The 18,784-nt window shown below is 45.6% G+C and overlaps 2 protein-coding genes across 3 annotated transcripts in view; one reads left to right on the forward strand and one right to left on the reverse strand.

The window, feature by feature from the left end:
- GPR176 (G protein-coupled receptor 176) overlaps positions 1-6,843 on the reverse strand; it is a 97,252-nt gene extending 90,409 nt beyond the window's left edge. Inside the window, exon 1 of the mRNA XM_079769209.1 lies at positions 5,809-6,843. Coding sequence (XP_079625335.1) covers positions 5,809-5,980 — 172 coding nt within the window. The 5' untranslated portion in view covers positions 5,981-6,843. The remainder of the gene's footprint in view (positions 1-5,808) is intronic.
- Positions 6,844-16,948: 10,105 nt separating this feature from the next.
- EIF2AK4 (eukaryotic translation initiation factor 2 alpha kinase 4) overlaps positions 16,949-18,784 on the forward strand; it is a 101,591-nt gene continuing 99,755 nt past the window's right edge. For both annotated transcript variants that reach the window (XM_079769207.1, XM_079769208.1), the window contains exon 1: positions 16,949-17,204. In XM_079769207.1, coding sequence (XP_079625333.1) covers positions 17,061-17,204 — 144 coding nt within the window. In that variant the 5' untranslated portion in view covers positions 16,949-17,060. The remainder of the gene's footprint in view (positions 17,205-18,784) is intronic.

Below are 18,784 nucleotides of genomic sequence, written 5' to 3' on the forward strand. Positions count from 1 at the left end.
ACTGCACAGGCCTTTGACAACCCTATGGTGGTTAACCTCCCTTACATTCCTCGGCCTGAGTATGACCCTCTACTCCTGACCTTTTGCACAGCCAGACTTACAGTCCTCCTCAGTTTCCGTGAGCACCTCTCCAGTTACCAGCTTGTCTCTAGCTTCTACTCAATTTTGGGGGCTCTGGGTTTCAGCCGCTTTTCATTCCTGAGCATCAGACTTCCATTGCTTCAGGCCCTGTCTAACTTGTTTATATAAAGGGAGGACACGAATGGTGACAAAAATACTACATACATATTACTCCGGATATTTCTGTTGCGTGACAGGAACTCAATTCACACAAAGTAAAAAAAAAAAAAAAAAAAATAGGTTTGGGGGTTTTTGGTTCACCTAATTGGAAAATACAGGCTCAGGACCTCTCAAACAATACCATCAGGATGGTTTCTCTCTCCCTCACTCTCTCCCCGTCCCACACCTCCTGCTTTCTCTCACTCTCACCTCTGCTTCTCTCTCTGCCCTTATTCTCTCCTAAGCAGACAGCTCCTGGCTTCCTTTATCACTGCTTAGCAGCCCTTTTGGAAAAATAGGGCTTCTCTACCAGCATCTCTATGTCAAGGACTTTGACCAAGCCTGGATCCTATGACCATCCCTGGACCAATCACTGAGGACAGGAAACAAAATCCTGGGACCAGCAAGGTCTAGATCATGTGCCTACCCCATCTCTCGGGGTGGGAGTGGGGTTATACAGAGCACTGTGTGGGGCAGTCACATAAGGAACCACATGAGGTAGATTACAGTTTGAATCACTATTCATTCCACAATCTTTCAGCCACCTGCTACCCTCTGCTACACAGGCTGGAAAGCTAAAAATATTACTTATCAGACAGCCTTGCAGTTAGAGTACAGGTTCATGATCTGGGTTCTGCCCAGCAGCTGTTCCCTCAGGGAGCGGACATGATTAAGGGGAGGTGTTGACTGAGTGCAATCATCAAGTTTTCTTGTAAATGCAGGGAGATGACAGATGCCGTTGCTGCTTGTGGGACAGCTGTGTCCTCGGGTTCTGGAGTCTACTCCCTCACTTCACTGTGGGACAGGACAGCAGCTTCATGATTTCTGCTAGAGCCAGTGGCATGATTGCACATATTTCTTGACTCTGTCCCTAGCTCTGTGACATCCAGGCTCTCCCATAAATTCTGAAAGCAACCTAATGCCCTATAATAAATTTCTTTCTTCATAAACCGGCTAGTTTGGTATAGAAGTAAGACTTGGTGTAGAAGTAAAACCTTTCCCTGCTGCATTATGGGAAAAGATGCACATTATGTCCCACAGACGGTAGGAAAAACCAACAAACACTTGGTCTCTGAGCTCCTCTCTTCCACCAAAATAAAGACACATTAAAAAGACCCAGGCCCAGCTGGTGTGGCTCAATGGTTGAGTGTCAACCTATGAACCTGGAGATCATGGTTTGATTCCCAGTCAGGGCACATGCCTGGGTTGCAGGCCCGATCCCCAGTAGGGGGTGGGCATGAGATAGCCATAGATGTCTGTCTGACCAGTGAATGTGCATTTGTTGTTTGGGAAAAGCAGTGTTGTTTGGGGGGAAAAGGGTGTGCTATAAAATAAAAACAGAAGATGTCCCTAAATTATTTCATAACTAGTGGCCCAGTGCCTGAATTCGTGCACGGGTGGATCCCTAGGCCTGGCCGATAATCAGGGCCGATCGGGACTGAGCCGATCAGGGCCGGGCCAACTGAGGCCTGCCAGCTGGGGAGAAGAACAGGAGAAGGGACCGAAGGAGGTTGGCCAGCCAGGGGGAGGGACCGTGGGAGGTTGGCCAGCCAGCTGTGGGAAGAGATCGGAGGAGGTTGGGCAGCTCCTCCCTGGTGGTCAGTGCACATCATAGCGACTGTCGACCAGTCGTTCCAGTTGTTTGGTTGTAACAGTCGCTTAGGCTTTTATATACACTGAGTGGCCAGATTATTATGATCTCTGAACGCATAATAATCTGGCCACTCAGTGTATATATGTATATTAGAGGCCCGGTGCATGAATTCATGCATGGGTGGGGTCCGGCCAGCCTGGTCAGGGGGAGGGGACATGGGCGGTTGGCCGGCCTGCCTGCTGGTTGAACTCCTGGTCGAGGGGACAATTTGCATATTAGCCTTTTATTATATAGGATATACACTAAGTGGCCAGATTATTATGCGTTCAGAGATCATAATAATCTGGCCATTCAGTGTATATAGACTAAAGGCCCTGTGCACGAATTCATGTACAGGTGGGGTCCCTCGGCCTGTCCAGTGATTGAGGCCTATCAGGGGCCGGCCAGCCGTGAGAGGGATCCCGGGGGGTTGGCCAGCCGGTCCCCCCAATTGGGGTCTATGGGGGGGCCAGCAGGGGGCCAATTGGGGGTGGGGCCGGCTGCGGGGAGGGGGCCACAGGCAGTTAGCCACAGGCAGTGGTCCTACCCCTGATCGGAGTGAGGGGGCCAGGGGGGTGGGGGTGGGGCTAGCCAGGGGGAGGGCCCATGGAGGTTGGAGGGGACGCCGATCAGTGCCTGGACTGGGCTGGTTGGCCACCGCAGTGCGCGTCATAGCAACCGGTTGGTCTGGTCGTTCTAGTCGTTCTGCCGTTCCAGTTGTTGGGCTTTTATACATATAGATGTTATTATAATTGAATAATGTGGTATATGTTATAAACTATAAATTCCAGCATAAGTGTAAGGCTAAAGTAGTATTCTTTTTTTAAAAATATATTTTAATGATTTTTTTACAGAGAGGAAGGGAGAGGGATAGAGAGTTAGAAACATCGATGAGAGAGAAACATCGATCAGCTGCCTCCTGCACACCTGCTACTGGGGATGTGCCCACAACCAAGGTACATGCCCTTGACCAGGATCGAACCTGGGACCTTTCAGTCCACAGGCCAATGCTCTATCCACTAAGCCAAACTGGTTAGGGCTGAAGTAGTATTCTTGATTGGTAGTAACCATGTTGTCAGGTAAGTCAAGGTTACCTAACATTGCACAGGAAGCATCCATCCACCATTAGCAAAACTTTCCTTGTCCTTGCTCATTAAAGACCCTCTGTGGTCCTAGTCAATTTGCTCAGTGGATAGAGCATTGGAACATGGACTGAAGGGTCCCAGGTTTGATTCCAGTCAAGGGCATGTACCTCAGTTACAGGCTCAATTCCCAGCCCCAATAGGGCGTGTGTGCCCCTTCCTCCCACTCTCTCTAAAAATCAATGGAAAAATATCCTCGGGTGAGGATTAACAAAAAAATCCTATATAATAAAAGGCTAATATGCAAATTGTCTCCTTGGGAGTTCCACTGGGAGACCAGGAGTTTGATTGTTCGCTATGATGTGTGCTGACCACCAGGGGGCAGCATGGAACATAGCAGGCAACCAGCAGCAGCAGCCAGGTGCTGAGGGTGCAAGGAAGGAGGAGGTGGGGAGGCTGGCCAACCTGATTGGCCTTGATCGCCAGCCAGGCCTAGGGACCCTACCTGTGCATGAATTTTGTGCACCGGGCCTCTAGTAAATAAATAAAGGCCCTCTGTGAATTTCATAAGTGTCCACAGGTAATGTCTTCCTACATGAAGGGACCATCATTGGAAATCAACACTCTTGAGTTCTCTTCAGCTACCTTTCTTTGAAGTCCAAATCACTACTCCCTTTCTCTTTAGTTTAAGATGGCACATCGCCCCAATTGCCTGATCTGTCCTCAGCTCCCTTATTCTTATAGAACCACTGTATGTATATACATAATAAATTTGGGTAGTTAGTCCTGTTCATCTGTCTCATGTCAATTTGATTAGACCAGCCAGAAGTACTATAAGGGAAATGAGGGGAAAAATTCTCCCTTCCCCCACAGTATTATTTTCAATAGAGGGCCTCTGGACATCTCAATGAAAAATTCTAGAGAATAAAGGAAGTATATTTGAATTTATTTAAAGAAAAAAAAAGGACTCATTCATCTACGCTACAGAACAGGGAAAAACAAGTAAATTAAATTAGAGTCATATACTATTCTAGATACTCTTCCATCTTCCATTAATTTTTCAGCCTTATAGATTCTCCCATGATAAATCTTTTTATTCCTAATATGTGCTTTTTTCGTATATTTTGAGCTTCATAAAACTATATTTGCCAAGTTTACTTGCCTTGTAACTGATTGCACATGACTTTGGAACTTAAACTCTGAGCCTCAACTGTCTTTACCAGGAAGATTCAATTACATAGATATGTTTGTATGCATCAAATCATCAGAGAACAATGAATCAAGAATACCACTAAGTAACAAGTACACAGGGCTATGTTTAGCTAAGCTTTTAAGGAAACCAGAAATGTCTTTCACTTTTACACAAGTTCTCTGATCTTTGATTTCTAGACATTTAAACATGCTTATTCTTTTTTTTTCCCCCTGAAAATAGAAAGGAAGAAATGGAATTCTCTTAGGAGGACCCAAGTAATGTGGAGGGGGGGAAATATGTCCTCCTAGGCCAGTGGTTGGCAAACTCATTAGTCAACAGAGCCGCAAACCACGGCTCAAGCCGCAGTTTGCCGACCACTGTCCTAGGCCAAGTTACACACAGCCAAGATCAAGGGGAAAATCAAATCTCCTGTTTAAAAAAAAAAAAAAAAGGCAGTTTTTGCATGTAAAAGTGCCATGTGGAAAGAGATGAAATAAGGGCATTCATAAAAACACATTTTAACACACACACACACACACACACACACACACACCTAGACATACAGTAGTCACATTGAGGTCTACTCTTGCAAATGCCTTCATGACAAAAAGTAGAAGACAAATATTATGATAGAATGGGACAGGATGATGACAATCAGAGAAATGATGAAGGGAAATTCCAAACACTTAAAATTCTTCCATTGCCTTTTTTATGTCAGTTATTTTGGTTTCCATGGAAATTCATAGCAGTCTACAAATAAGTAATCTATGATTGCTCCAGGCCATAAAATCGCACATAATCACAATCTTTTTACATCATTATAAATGCCACATCAGAGAATTTGCATTTGAAGCTTCAACAGAAATGAATACTGAGAGTATCATTTATTACTTGAAGAGTCGCTACCAGAAGCGCTGATAACTCTCACACTAGGAGACAAACGTTTTTTACTCATTTCAGTTCAGTGGCGTTTTCTTCTCCCAACAAGTATAAACTAAATCTGTTGAACGTGGTGTTTTGTGTTTTTGATCCTGTCTTTATTCTATACTTCAAACAAAACACAGGTAGAGAAATAGACTGAGATTTGTTTTGTTTCGGTGTTCAAAAATATCTGAAGGCAACAAAGTTTAACTCCACTGGGTTGTTTACCAGCAGGTCGATGTTCCGAAGCAGCAAGCCATAAGACACGCAAAATAAGGCTCTTTCAAAATAATGGCACATGCAGGGAATAGATGAGAGAGGAAAACACATCCGTCATCAGCAACGAAGCACAAGCCTCGTTCCCCGCTATCTGTAAACAAGAGCTGGGGCCAGCGCTCCGCCCCGGCGCTCCAAAAGTAAGGAAGGATGGGCACGACCCTGCGCCCGTCCCGAAGCCTTCCGCAAGGGCGGCCTGGGGAGGCTGGCCGCCGCCGGGACCGGGCTCGGTCCTCGGCCGGGAGAAAGCCCTACGGGAGAACTCTTCGGCTTCCAGAGTGGGGCTGGAGTGGACCGTCCCTGCGGAAGTTCCCCGCAGTTACCCCGACCTCCTTACACCTCCTCCAACCACCTGCACTTTGCCCTACAGGGACCAGGTGGGCGCCTGTGCCCCCGGGGCGAACCCCTGTAGGCGGACGGCTTACCGAGCAGCGAGCCTATGAAGATGACGACCTGCACGGTGGTGGTGAAGTGGCGGTACAGCTGCGCCTCGCCCAGCTCCCCGAGAGCGCTGCGGTTGGCGCCCGCCGCCTCGGCGCCCGACGCGTTGCGCGGCTCGCTGGCGTTCCGGGAGACCCAGCTGCCGTTGTGCCCCATGGCGAGGCCGGGGCTCCGGCTCTGCTCGCCGCCCGCCCGCCTGGAGCCCCGCGTCAGTCTCTCCCGCCCCGGGCGCAGAGGGACCCGCGGGTGCCGGGAGGAGTCCTGGAGAACCCGGGGCAGCCTCGGGTCCCCTCACGACTCCACATCGCCAGCCCCGGCGCCTAGGAGGCGGGGAGGGAGAAAGGCGAGGCGGCGCCCCATGCCCGCTCCCTCGTGGGTCCCGTCAGCACCCACAGGAAGGCGGCACGGGCAGAACCCGCCGAGCGTGGTCCGACCCTCTCCCCGGGTGGTCAGCGCAGCCCAGCCCACTCAGCGCAGAGGGAAACACTCGAGGAGGCACGGGATGGCCAAAGGAGGGAACTCTCCGCTCTCGCCGCCCACCCCAACCTCCGCTCCTTCCACGCCCCCGAGGGTCGGGGCATCCCTCTCGAGTCGCCTCGGCTGACCGGCTCGGCCCCCCTCCTTAGAGGGAAGAGACAATTTGGCCGCAGCCGTGTTTCAATCCTGCTGGCTTCGAGGCTGGGTGGCGAGGGGAAACCTGTGACAAGCCCGATCCAGGTGGTCGACGCCTCGAGGGGAACCCCGAGTTCCCGACGGCGCCCATGGCCTGGGCAGAATGCCCTGAGTCTTCCCCAAATGCCTCGCCCTCAGCACCAGGCGGTCCCCCAGGACTCCCGCGCGACCACCCCCGACCTCCCCCTCCACCCCCACCCGCCTCGGCGCCGGCGGCAGGGAACCCGTCCCACAGCCCTTTGGCCTCTGCACGCCCCCTTTCCTGACCCCGCTCCGGCCCTCGGCTGCTGGGAGAGAGCCCCTCAGCCGCGCGGGCACAAGCGAGGACGCCCCTAGAGGGGCAGCGCACGGTCTGCGCGGCCGCGGGACGCCCGGAGAGCGCCTGGGGCTGCTGGGGGCGCGCGGCCCCCGGGGGGCGGGGTCATGTGACGCGTCAGGCCCCGCCCCCTCCCCCACGGCGTGGCGGCGGCGGGGACGGCGCCATCTTGGCCTTCCTGAGCGTGATTCCTACTGATTACTACGGCCCGGAGTGCGGGAGGCGCGGTGGGTCCTCGTCGCGCTACGATGGCGAGGCTGGCGGCTTCCTCCAGGCTTCGCTCCCGTTCTTGTGGCTGCAGCTGCTCCTTCTCCGCAGGGGCTGCCTGAGGCTTGTCAGTGCACGTCGCTGCCACTTGGCCTGGGAGCTCAGACTCCCGCTCCACAGTCAGGCCTTGGGTGTAGCAGGTGCATTTGAGAAAGATGAAATTTAGGAATCCAATGCACGGTTTCTTGGTCCTTTTTTTTTTTTTATCGAGTCTCGTTTCTAAAAGGTACACGATATAATTCAGGGCTGGTGGGTCCCAGGAATGTAGAGTTGGGAGGGAGCAACTTCCTGCGGGCTGATGCAAAAGGATGGAAGCTGGGATAACCCATTCAGCAAGAAGGAATGGTAACGTAAGAGAAGCTAAGTGGGGAAAGAAACGTGTACAGTATCCCCAGAAAGGATCGGGGAAAAGAAAAGGAGAAACGAGACAGGAAAAGACGACTAAAGGTTTGCTTATTTTGACTTTAGGGAAGTCCCCGCTATGGGTTTCTTTTTTAATAAGTGAAAGGACATGGTTGAGGGCTTTGACATATTGACTGATTGGCCTTGATCCCAGAATAATAATTCATAAGAATTAAGATTATAGAGTTATTTCTTGGTTGCCTCGAGGCTGATTGTGCTACTTCTTGAAAGGACACAAATCTGTCTTGTACATCTCACAATACCTGCGTATCACGATCCCCCATGTAAACAGTTATTTTAAATATTTTGGAGGTCGAGAAAGAGGGAAAATTACTGATGAATTGTATTTTTTTTTAAGTTAAAATTTGTTCTGGGAGTCCAAACATTTTTAAATCCCTGATGAAACCCCTTACACAATAACCATTACAAAACAAAAAGGATAATGATAATTCACCACCATCCAGCACATTCCTTTAGGAAGGGTTCGGAAAGAATGTGTGAGTGAGTTGTCCAGAACAGTTGTAAAAATACCTTTTACCCACCTTCGCCTGCCACCCGCCTCCCCCCATTCAAAACTCTAAGAAGGATTGGGATAAAGGTGTAGGAAAGAGTATTTAATAAAGCAAGAAACCTCTCATTTTTTTAATTCTGAAAATATACCAGTAAGTTCTCTATAGTCCCTAAATTAGTATTAGGGTATAGGTCTAGTTGAATCAAGAAATAGCCTGATCAGCAGAGGTCACCATGATTCTCAGACTTGCAGAAGGATTGCTTTGTGAAAATATAGGACCAAGAACAGAATTTCTATGGCTGTGTGCTATATTTTTTCTCTGGCTACAAGAAAATTTAAGGTTGATCTAAGACAGTGGTCGGCAAACTCATTAGTCAACAGAGCCAAATATCAACAGTACAACGATTGAAATTTCTCTTTAGAGCCAAATTTTTTAAACTTAAACTTCTTCTAACGCCACTTCTTCAAAATAGACTCGCCCAGGCCGTGGTATTTTGTGGAAGAGCCACACTCAAGGGGCCAAAGAGCCGCATGTGGCTCACGAGCCGCAGTTTGCCAACCACGGATCTAAGAGATTGGACATGATTTCAATGTATGCTAAGTACCTATAGTGGTGGTATTCATACTTGCCAGGTCATCATAAACGTAGGCGCCTACAAAGTAGCAATCCTTTATTTACCTCACAAATATGAATTTTGGACAAGGCTTGATGGGACAGCTTATCTTTGCACCACATGACATCAGCTGAGGCAGCTCAAAGGGAGGCCAGGGTCTGGAATCTGGAAGCTTGTTCACTCACATGTCTGGAAATTGATGCTGGCTTGTTGTTGGGACTCTAGCTGGGACTGTCAGCTGGAATACCTATCTCCATGTGGCCTCTCTAAGTAGCTGCTTATCTTCCTCACTGCCTGGCAGCTACAATCCCAAAGTGAGTATTCCAAGAGAGACTCACAAGAGGACAAGGCAGAAGCTGCATTGACTTTTATGACAACCTCAGAAGTCATATGACATCACTTCCACTATATTGTATCTGTTGAAACAGTAAAAAAATCACATTTCAGGGGCGAGGACATAGATCATACTTCCCAAGGGGAGGATTGTCAGTCATATTGTAAAAAGAGCATGTGGAGCCCTAACCAGTTTGGCTCAGTGGATAGAGCGTCAGCCTGCAGACTGAAAGGTCCCAGGTTCGATACCAGTCAAGGGCATGTACCTTGGTTGCAGGCACATTCCCAGTAGGAGGTATGCAGGAGGCAGCTGATTGATGTTTCTCTCTCATCAATGTTTCTAACTCTCTATCCTTCTCCCTTCCTTTCTGTAAAAAATCAAAATATATATATATATATATATATATTTTTTTTTTTTTTTTTTTTAAAAAAGAGCATGTGGAATGAGATACGTTGCAGTCATTTAAAGAAAATATGTCAAAAGAAATCCTTCAAAAGGTCCCATTTCAGGTATATTTCTTTTGGAATTAAACCTGAAGAGGTCAAAAACCACAAAAATGAATGGCAGTTCATTTCACTTACCGTATCATGTACAGGTGCTCCGTGTAGGTGAGCTGGCCAACAGTAACACCTGACAGCAACCTGATACACAGCCATGGCTGAAGGCAGGTGATTAGGACCACCAGCCAACACGTTTATGTGCTCGCTAATTTTTATACAAACTTTCTGGAGATACACTTAAAGCAGATAATGGGAAATGGAGTAAAAAAATAAGTAACCTCTATCTCAGATAATGTTATCAGTAACGTTCCTTTCCCATAATGAACATTGTAAGAAGGCATTCTGCCAATTTAAAAATACCCTGTGTTCCCAGTTTTTAAGTTAGTTGTTTAGAACTCGGGATCCATTTCCCTGTAGAAAAAAATAAACATGGTAATAGCGTTCCCAGGCAAGACAGGGGCAAAAAGAGGCAATGAGAGGCTCCAAGGATTAAGGACTCCCAGGGAAGTCCTCTCTCCCTGGTGGTCTGCCTCCTTCAGTCTTTTTAAAGAGTTACTTCTCTTTTCCTCAAATCAGTAGTTTACTCATTTAGCAAATGTTAAAACCCTTGTGCTGGGAAGGCAGGAAGACAATAGTGTGGACTAGAATAGATTCTTATAGCTTTCAACAATCACCTGTTCCTTAATAATATACCTACTGGGATTTGCTTAGGAAGTTTCCTTCTCATAACCATGGGAAAATGGGTATAAGGTTAATTTTATGTGGCAACTTGGCTGGTCTATGGATTGCCCAAATATTTGGCCAAACGTTATTTTGGGTTTGTCTATGAGAGTATTTCTGGATGAGATTAACATTTGAGTCTGTAAACTGAGCAAAAAACATTGCCCTTCTTAAAACCATTTAGACTGGTGGACCTCAACATATGGAAGCAACCAAAGTGCCCATCAGTAGAAAAGTAGATAAAAAAAACTGGTACATATATACAGTGGAATATTACTTGATTTCAAAAAAGAACAAAATCTTACCATTTGTGGATGGACCTTGAGGTTATCGTGCTAAGTGAGTAAGTCAAAGACAAAGACAAATACCATGTGATTTCACTTATATGTGGAATCTAAAGAACTAAATAAACAAATAAAATTGAAACACCCCTAGCCAGTTTGGCTCAGTGAATAGAGCGTTGGCCTGTGGACTGAAGAGTCCTGGGTTTGATTCCAGTCTAGGGCACATGCCCGTGTTGTGAGCTCGATTCCCAGTAGGGGGCATGCAGGAGTCAACCAAACAATGATTCTCTCTCATCATTGACATTTCTCTCTCTCCCTCTACCTTCCTCTCTGAAATCAATAAAAATATATTTTTTTAAAAATGGAAACAGACTTACAGATACAGAGAACAGACTGATGGTTGACAGAGGGGAGGGGAGGTGGGCTGGGTGAAAAGGATGAAGGAATTGAGAAGTACAAATTGGTAGTTAGAAAAGAGTCATGGGGATGTAAAGTACAGCATGGGGAATATAGTCAATAATATTGCAATAACTGTCTGGTGCCAGGTGGGTATTTGAAATATTGGGGGAGGAGGGGAATCACTTTTTAAAGTATGTGATTATCTAACCACAATGCTAAAACTAAAAATATTTAATATAAACTGTAATTGAAAATAAAATTAATAAATTAATAAACAATGGGTGGGCCTCATTTAATCAGTTGAAGATCTGACTAGAACAAACGGGCAATAGGGAATTTTTCAGAGCCTACTTCCTTCTCTATTTTTTTTTTCTCTTATACTCCAGTGGTGTAGTGATAGGTAAAATTTGTATATAGGTGCTAATTGCAAGTCTTTACATACCTACAGAATGTAATAGGATCCATTTCTGTTCAAAAGAATTCCCAGATGTCCATTTTCTTGGGCATTTATTGAAGAGCAGGAAGGCAGTTAGGTAGGGGGAAAAAGAGATGAAATAGGGTTTAGGATAATTGCAAAGACCAAGCTGGTGGTGGGAAGTAAGGAGGAGCTTCTGGGTTTTATTTCCCCTTCCTCCTTCTCTTTCTTCATTGAAGGTCTCCTCCTCCTCCCTCCTGTACCCCACACCACACCTTCATATGCCCCTGCATGGCCTCTCACTAAAGGTGGAGAAAAGAAAAATGTTGGAGAAATGGTAATATTTTGAGTTGTTAAGCCCAAGCAGCAGTATGCTGATAAAAGAGGGGTCCTTGTGGCCCCTGACTACCCATCTGGAATAAGTGATTCTATTTCCAAATGGCTGTTTCTATGCCTATATAAAAGGCATAGATGGTGCCGATTATTATGTAGGCATTCCTAGTGTTCAACAATATCTCATTCTCCTTAACAGCACACAGAAGACAATTTTTTTTTTTTTTAGCTGCTCTCGCAAGTGGGCAGGGTCATGCAACTCTTAATGACTAATGATATGTGAGTAAAAGTGACAAATTATTTCTGGGCTATGGCAGTGATTCTCAAGTCTCTGCTGCCCTACCATTGCAATGATGGAAGGGGTCTTGTGTTGAACTACAAGAGCTGAAATACTGAAGCAGCCTATGTTTCTGAGCCACCATATTCAAGGTGAAGAGGGTGACAGCACAGGCAGATGCCCTAGAGAGCCACCCTGACCCACAACAATTCTTTTCTTATTGCATTGGCTTAGAGAGACAGAGGAAAGGAGAGAGAGAGAAAAACAAACAAACAAACATAGTTTTGTTGTTCCAGTTATATATGCATTCATTGGTTGTTTTTTGTATGTGCCTTGACCACAGATTGAACCTGCAACCTTGGCATATCGGGACAATGCTCTAACCAACTGAGCTACCCACAACAAATTTTGTATGAGCAAGAAATAGACCTTTATTGTACTAAACAACCAAGATTTTTGGAGCTGCTCATTATCACAGCATAACACAGCCTATCCTGGCAGATACAGCTCAGAAAGAAAGTGCAGACTTTATTTCTGAGGAATAGAAGCTGAGTCAGGACTTCAAAAAAAAGCTCTCTGTATATTGATAATGGTAATAAGGATATCCTAGATCCTTGTGAGATAAAAATGATAGGTGATAATAGAGCCTCCAGGGAATCTTTGAATTAAGCTATTTGGGTTTTGTCATGTCCAAAAACATACTCGTCACTGGTAAGTTTATGGAGAGTACTTAAGCTTAATATAAGTGATAACCCATTTCTTTTTTCCTGGAAACCCAGATTGTCTCTTTACATAGGCAAACCTATCAACTCCCTCAAGAAAACAATTTAGTATAGCGGGGCAAGGGGGTGTTGGTGTCAGTTGGACCTGGGTTTGAATGCCTGCTCTACTATTTCCATTTGTTCCCCTGGGCAGTTATATGACCTGTCTAAGCTCAATTTCCTCTACCAAATAGGGATTAAAATGCCTATTTTGTAAGGCTGTTTTAAAGACAATAAAATACCTAATTAATGAAAACCTCTAAAAGTTCTGGCACATTGTAGGAAATCAATAAAAGGTGATACAATGATTCCTACTTATTGATGCTTAAAACAAATATCAAAGGGGGTTAAAGTATCACCTTTCAGCATCTTAAATAATTCTCTTTGTAGATTTAAATAAAATACTGCCTAACAAGCCTTGTATTTTAAAAAATGGTAAGAACCATTTTATTTGCAATTAGCAAAGGACAAAATGACTTTTGGGAAATTTTGCTGGAAGAGGTTAGAAGTCCAGAATGTAGTCTTTACATTATTCGGCTAAATATGTTCACTTTAGGGTTTTAAGTTTTTGGTATATTAAATTATCATCAAAGCAATTATCTGTTCAAAAGTTACTAATACAGACCGTCCCATATTCCAAATTATCTCAATGTGTGGACTGTGAAATGGTTTCCTACTGATATGAATCTATGAATATATCTCATAATCCAGTGTCCCAATTTGTAATAGTCCTCACACCTATAGATTGCTATTAAATTCATCAAAATATCAGGGAGGTAGAAGGTTGAATAACCACATAGCCTCAATAGTCACTCACACACAGACACATACACATGCACATATACACATAGTGATCATAAAGCAACCTGACTAGTTTTTTTAGTAGTAAATATGCCAAAACTAGAATATCCGTGAGTATTCACCTTTAAAGGAGTCACCTTAGGAAGCTATTTAGCTGTTGAAGAATATCATAATTTCACAACACATTTTTGGTACTCCTTTTTTACAGTTAATTTCAGAAACTGGCACATCCTTTTCTGTATCCCTGATCATAACAAACATGTCCTTTAAGAATAAATTTGATTATTTTTGAGAGAACCAAAAGTTATCTGGGACCAATTCTTGTGAATTAAGTGATCAAGATAGTATCTTCTTTGATAAAAGATGAGATATGACTATAAAATAATGTGACTCATAGTTTGACTTGGAAGTAATAGCACAGCTTTGGAATAAAAGTATATATTTAACTTATTTCAGAATTTAAAGGGAAAGATTCATTTGGGTATTTAAATGTGTGAATTCATCCAAACATTCATAAAGTGATGCAAAAGTCACTAAGTAGTTTTTATTTCATACTTTCTTGAGCATGAAGAGCTGTATTACCACTCCTACCAGGCCATAGAAAACTGTAAGAACAAGTACCTTTACCTCCTAGAAGGAGAGGAGAAAGAGGGCAGGGCAGAAACTAGTATTCATAAAAGTGATGGCTAAAAAACTCTCATATTTGGTAAAAATCATAAACCTATTCAAGAAGCTGAGTGAATCCTAATTGGATAGACCTAAAGAAATCCACACCAAGACACACCATAGAGTTCTGGACACTAAGACCAAAAAAAAAAAAAAAAAATTTAAAAAATCTTGATATCAGCCAAAGAGAAATGCCACACTACAATGTGAATGACTGCAGATTTCTCACTGAAACCCTGTAGGCCAGAAATGGCACAACATTTTTCAAGCACTGAAAGAAAAGACCTGCTTACCGCCCTAGCTGGTTTGGCTCAGTGGATAGAGCGTGAGCCTGCAGACTGAAAGGTCCCAGGTTCGATTCCAGGTCAGGGCACATGCCTGGGTTGCGGGCTCAATCCCCAGTAGGGTGTGTGCAGGGGGCAGCCAATCAATGATTCTCTCTCATCATTGATGTTTCTCTCTCTCTCTCTCCCTCTCCCTTCCTCTCTAAAATCAATAAAATATATTTAAAAAAAAAAAAAAAAAGACCTGCTTACCTATGCCCTGGCCCGTATGGCTCAGTAGGTCCGGTGCACTGAAAGGTTGCTGGTTCAATTCCCAGGCAGGGCACAGGCCAGGGATTTGGGCGTGCAGGAGGCAGCCAATCAATGCTCCATTCTCACATCGATGTTTCTCTCTCCCTCTCCCTTCCTCTCTAGAAATCAATTAAAAATATTTAATAAAATAAATAAAAGGAAAAAGACCTGCTGACCTAAAATTCTACATCCAATGAAAATATCCTTTACGAATGAAGGAGAAAAGGATTGTGGTTTTGAAATTTAGTATCCAGTAACCAAACAATGTGGGAGCTTTCTCTCAGGAAGTTGAGGGTAAAGAGCGAGACCAAGAGATATATTTTGGGAGAGCAGGGAAGTCATGGAGAGGTAGAGACTCTTACTTGGAGAACTGAGCTAATGGTTTAGAGTAGACTTGGAAAATAAGGAAATCTTGGGGTATCCTGACAAATTGTGAACCCCACTTATGCAATGACACTATAATCAGGCCAGATGCTCCGAGGGGTTAGAGTTTATCTCTCAGGAGCTGGTTAAGGGCCAGTCTTTTGTTTGAAATGAACAGTTTGTATATCCCAAGCCTGCTGACTTAACGTTTTATTTCACATAGGGCAACCAAACTCAATTATGGACCTTGTTTGGATCCTGATTTAAATAAACCATTGTAAAACAACAATCTATTTTCTTTTAATAGGTTATTAAGTTATAATTGACATTAATAAATTGCATATATTCATATTGTATAATTTGGTAAATCATCACCACCATCAAGATAATGAACATATCCATCAAACTGAAGAGTTTCTTCTTGTCCCTCCGGAATCCCTCCCTCCAGCTCATCCCTACCACAGGCAATCACTTATCTTCTGTTACTAAACTCATATTTTTTAGAATTTTATATAAATGAAGTATGTACTCTGCCTGGCTTATTTCACTCAGCAAAATTATTCTGAGATTCAACTATATTATTATTACACTAGAGGCCTGATGCATGAAATTCGTGCACTCGGGGGTTGGGAGGGGGTTGTCCCTCAGCCGGGCCTGCGCCCTCTCACAGTCCGGGAGCCCCCGGGGGATGTCCAACTGACTGTTTTTCGAGCCATTGAAGTCTACTAGGGAAGAGATGATGGTGGCCTGAACTAAGTTAGTGGCAGTGGGGTGGAGCGAAGTGGTGGTTTGAAGGGTGGCTATCTGGAAGTGAGAGTTGAGAAAAAGGGAATCCAGTATTACACTTAGTTGGCTTGAGCTGATGTTCAGCAGGGGGTGCCATTTATCTACACATGATCACTGGAAAAATAATAGGTCCATAGAGAGAAGATGGTTTGAGGAGGCCTGGGGTCAAATTAGTTCATTTGTGTTATCCAGCCAAAACAGAGTGGATAAATAACAGCAAGACACCCAAATAATTATTAATTAGAAAACAGAAAAGGGGTAAGCAAAGTAGACTGAGGAAATGTCACTTAAACCTAACTTGAGGTAATATGATTATTCTAAATCGACATGCAGCCTTATTCAGTGACTAAAGCTGAAGTACAATAGCAATGTCGAGGTAGATAATTTTATAAAGTCGAAAAAATATTATTGGAGGCAGAATATTACAGAAAGATCCCTAAATTCACATTACTGGGCATGGAGCATATTTCTTTTTCATGGGACTGTAGTTCATGAAGATGCCTGAGTGCAAAGGCATTTTCAGTTGAAATTGCAACTAAGAGATTCTTAAAGGTGGAAATATAGGGTCAGAGGACATACATAGGATGTAGTATCTATAGCTCAAGGGGATGGGTTTAAGGGGTACAAAACTGGGGGAGAGGGAGTAGTGGTCATGACTTTTACTCCTGGTAGACTTCTGGGAAAGTTCTGGGTGAGCCGGTGACATGAAAACCCATCCTGCCACGACCCAAACCAGGGTAAATCCCAGCAGGCATTTCTGTTACAGAAACTTATTTCGTGAAAGCCACACCATTTGGCTTTACCATTCCATTCTGATTGATTTGATCTTCCACGTTCCTGCAGACTCCTTTGCTCTGGTTCTCTCGCATTACGTGGGCAAAAGACTTTGCAAGGCCGCGCTCCCTAGCCCAGCTCCTCTAGCCGCTAAACCTGCTCCGGGCGCGGCGCCCCGCCCCCGACACGGCGCCCCGCCCCCGACACGACGCCCCGCCCCCGACACGACGCCCCGCCCCCGACACGGCGCCCCGCCCCCGACACGGCGCCCCGCCCCCGACACGGCGCCCCGCCCAAGGGCCGACCCTGCGTGAGCCCGCCCACGCCCCGCCCATGGGCCGCACAGCCCGCCCACAACGTGGGGGCCCTGCCCACGGGCCGCTCCGCACAGCGGACCCCTCCCCGAAGCCCGCCCGGGCCCACCGCCGCCACTGCGGGGCCGCCCTGCTGTGGCCCCGGCGTTGCAATGGCTGGGGGTCGTGGGGCTCCCGGCCGCGGCCGGGACGAGCCTCCGGACAGCTACCCCCAGCGGCAGGACCACGAGCTGCAGGCCCTGGAGGCCATCTACGGCGCCGACTTCCAGGACCTGCGACCGGACGCGTGCGGACCGGTAGGAACGTGGCTCGCTGATCCGGCTGGCTTGCTGCAGCCCAGCCTCCATCCGTTCGGCCTCCCCGGGCCAGGCCCGGCCCGGCCGGGAACTGGCGGAGCCGAGCCGCCCACCCCCCTTCAGGATTGTGCAGTCCTTTCTTCCCTCCCAGATCCACTCGCGCTCACTTTTTGTCCTTGCAGCGGCCCCGCGGGTCTTCAGAACCCCCACCTGGGCCGAATTCGCCCACAGCCTTCTAGTAGGCTCCTCTCTCACCTAGTACTGCTTCTCATTCCCACTGACACCCCACAACATCCCTGCTTCCTTCCAATCTTGCCCCTTTCCCCCCTGAAAGTCCTTGAGTTTGATACAGTGGCGCATTCAAAGGGGTCCTTTACAACTTTGCTCTGGGAACGCTTTGGGGGCGCTTGCACAGACCTCACTGATGCCCTCAGTCAAAATTCTCTTCACTCTTCCTGTGTTCACAACTGTAAAGAACTGGCCCCTTTACTTCCCAGGCATGCTCACAGTGTTTTCCCGTATGGAGGAATTTTTCGGTACCTTCCTCCAGGGCACTTACTAGTAGCTGTAATGGGAGGGGACGTAGACCTTTTTAAATGACATTTAGTTTAAAAAATTATTTTCCTTTTTGTCTGGAAGTAAGTTAAGGCACATTATAAGCTGCTGATATACTGACCGTTTCCCCCCCATCCTTGAAGAGTTATCTACCGAACTATTAGGTCTCTGCATATTATCATTTAAAAGCTAGTTCTTCCTTCATCTGCCTTTAATATGGTGTGGTGTTTTTTTTATTTGATTTTAGAGAGAGGAAGGGAAAGAGAAACATCTGTGAGAAACATTGTTTGCCTGCCTCCTGCGGGCCCCCTACTGGGGATCCAGCTGCAAACCCAGGCCTGTGCCCTGACAGGGAATCAACTAATGACCTTTCTGTACACTGGATGATGCTCAACCAACTGAGCCACAGGCCAGGGTCCTTCATCTGCCTTTAATTCTGACATTTCACAGTATCTTTTCAACACAACCTTATCTACACATCCAGTATTTCCTCAACGAATAGGACCTTGATTCTAGGCATTGGGAATAGCCCTACACAAAAGACAAAAACCACTGCCCTGAGGAAAGGGAATTTATTTCTGTAGTGCTTAATTACAAGAGTTACATTTAACCTGAAATGTAAATATTCCTCTTATACATGCATATAATAAAATAATAACATAACTTTCTGGTGATTTCTCTGTTCCTAAACATTGAGAAACAGGAAGTAGGCCTAGTAAGCAGCCAAAATAGGTGTCACACCCGGACTCACTCAAAGGCCCTAAGACTTCATTCAAAGCCAGTTTGTTTACTTGGTATATGCTGAATTATCTAGTCCTGTGGTGGCGGAAAGGCGAATGGAGCTGATGTAAGTAGGGATACCAATCCCAGAAATTATAGCTTGTGGCCTTCATAACAAGACAGAAGACTAAACAAAAACCAAACTATAAAAGTCAGGTAGAAGAATTCAAATGACAGCGTGTGACCCATAGTGCACAAGGCAAATAGCCTCAACACTTTTATAGGCCCTACGGGCAAATAATTGA

This window comes from Cnephaeus nilssonii, assembly GCF_951640355.1.
Source record: "Cnephaeus nilssonii genome assembly, chromosome: 4".
Taxonomy (NCBI): Eukaryota; Metazoa; Chordata; class Mammalia; order Chiroptera; family Vespertilionidae; genus Cnephaeus; species Cnephaeus nilssonii.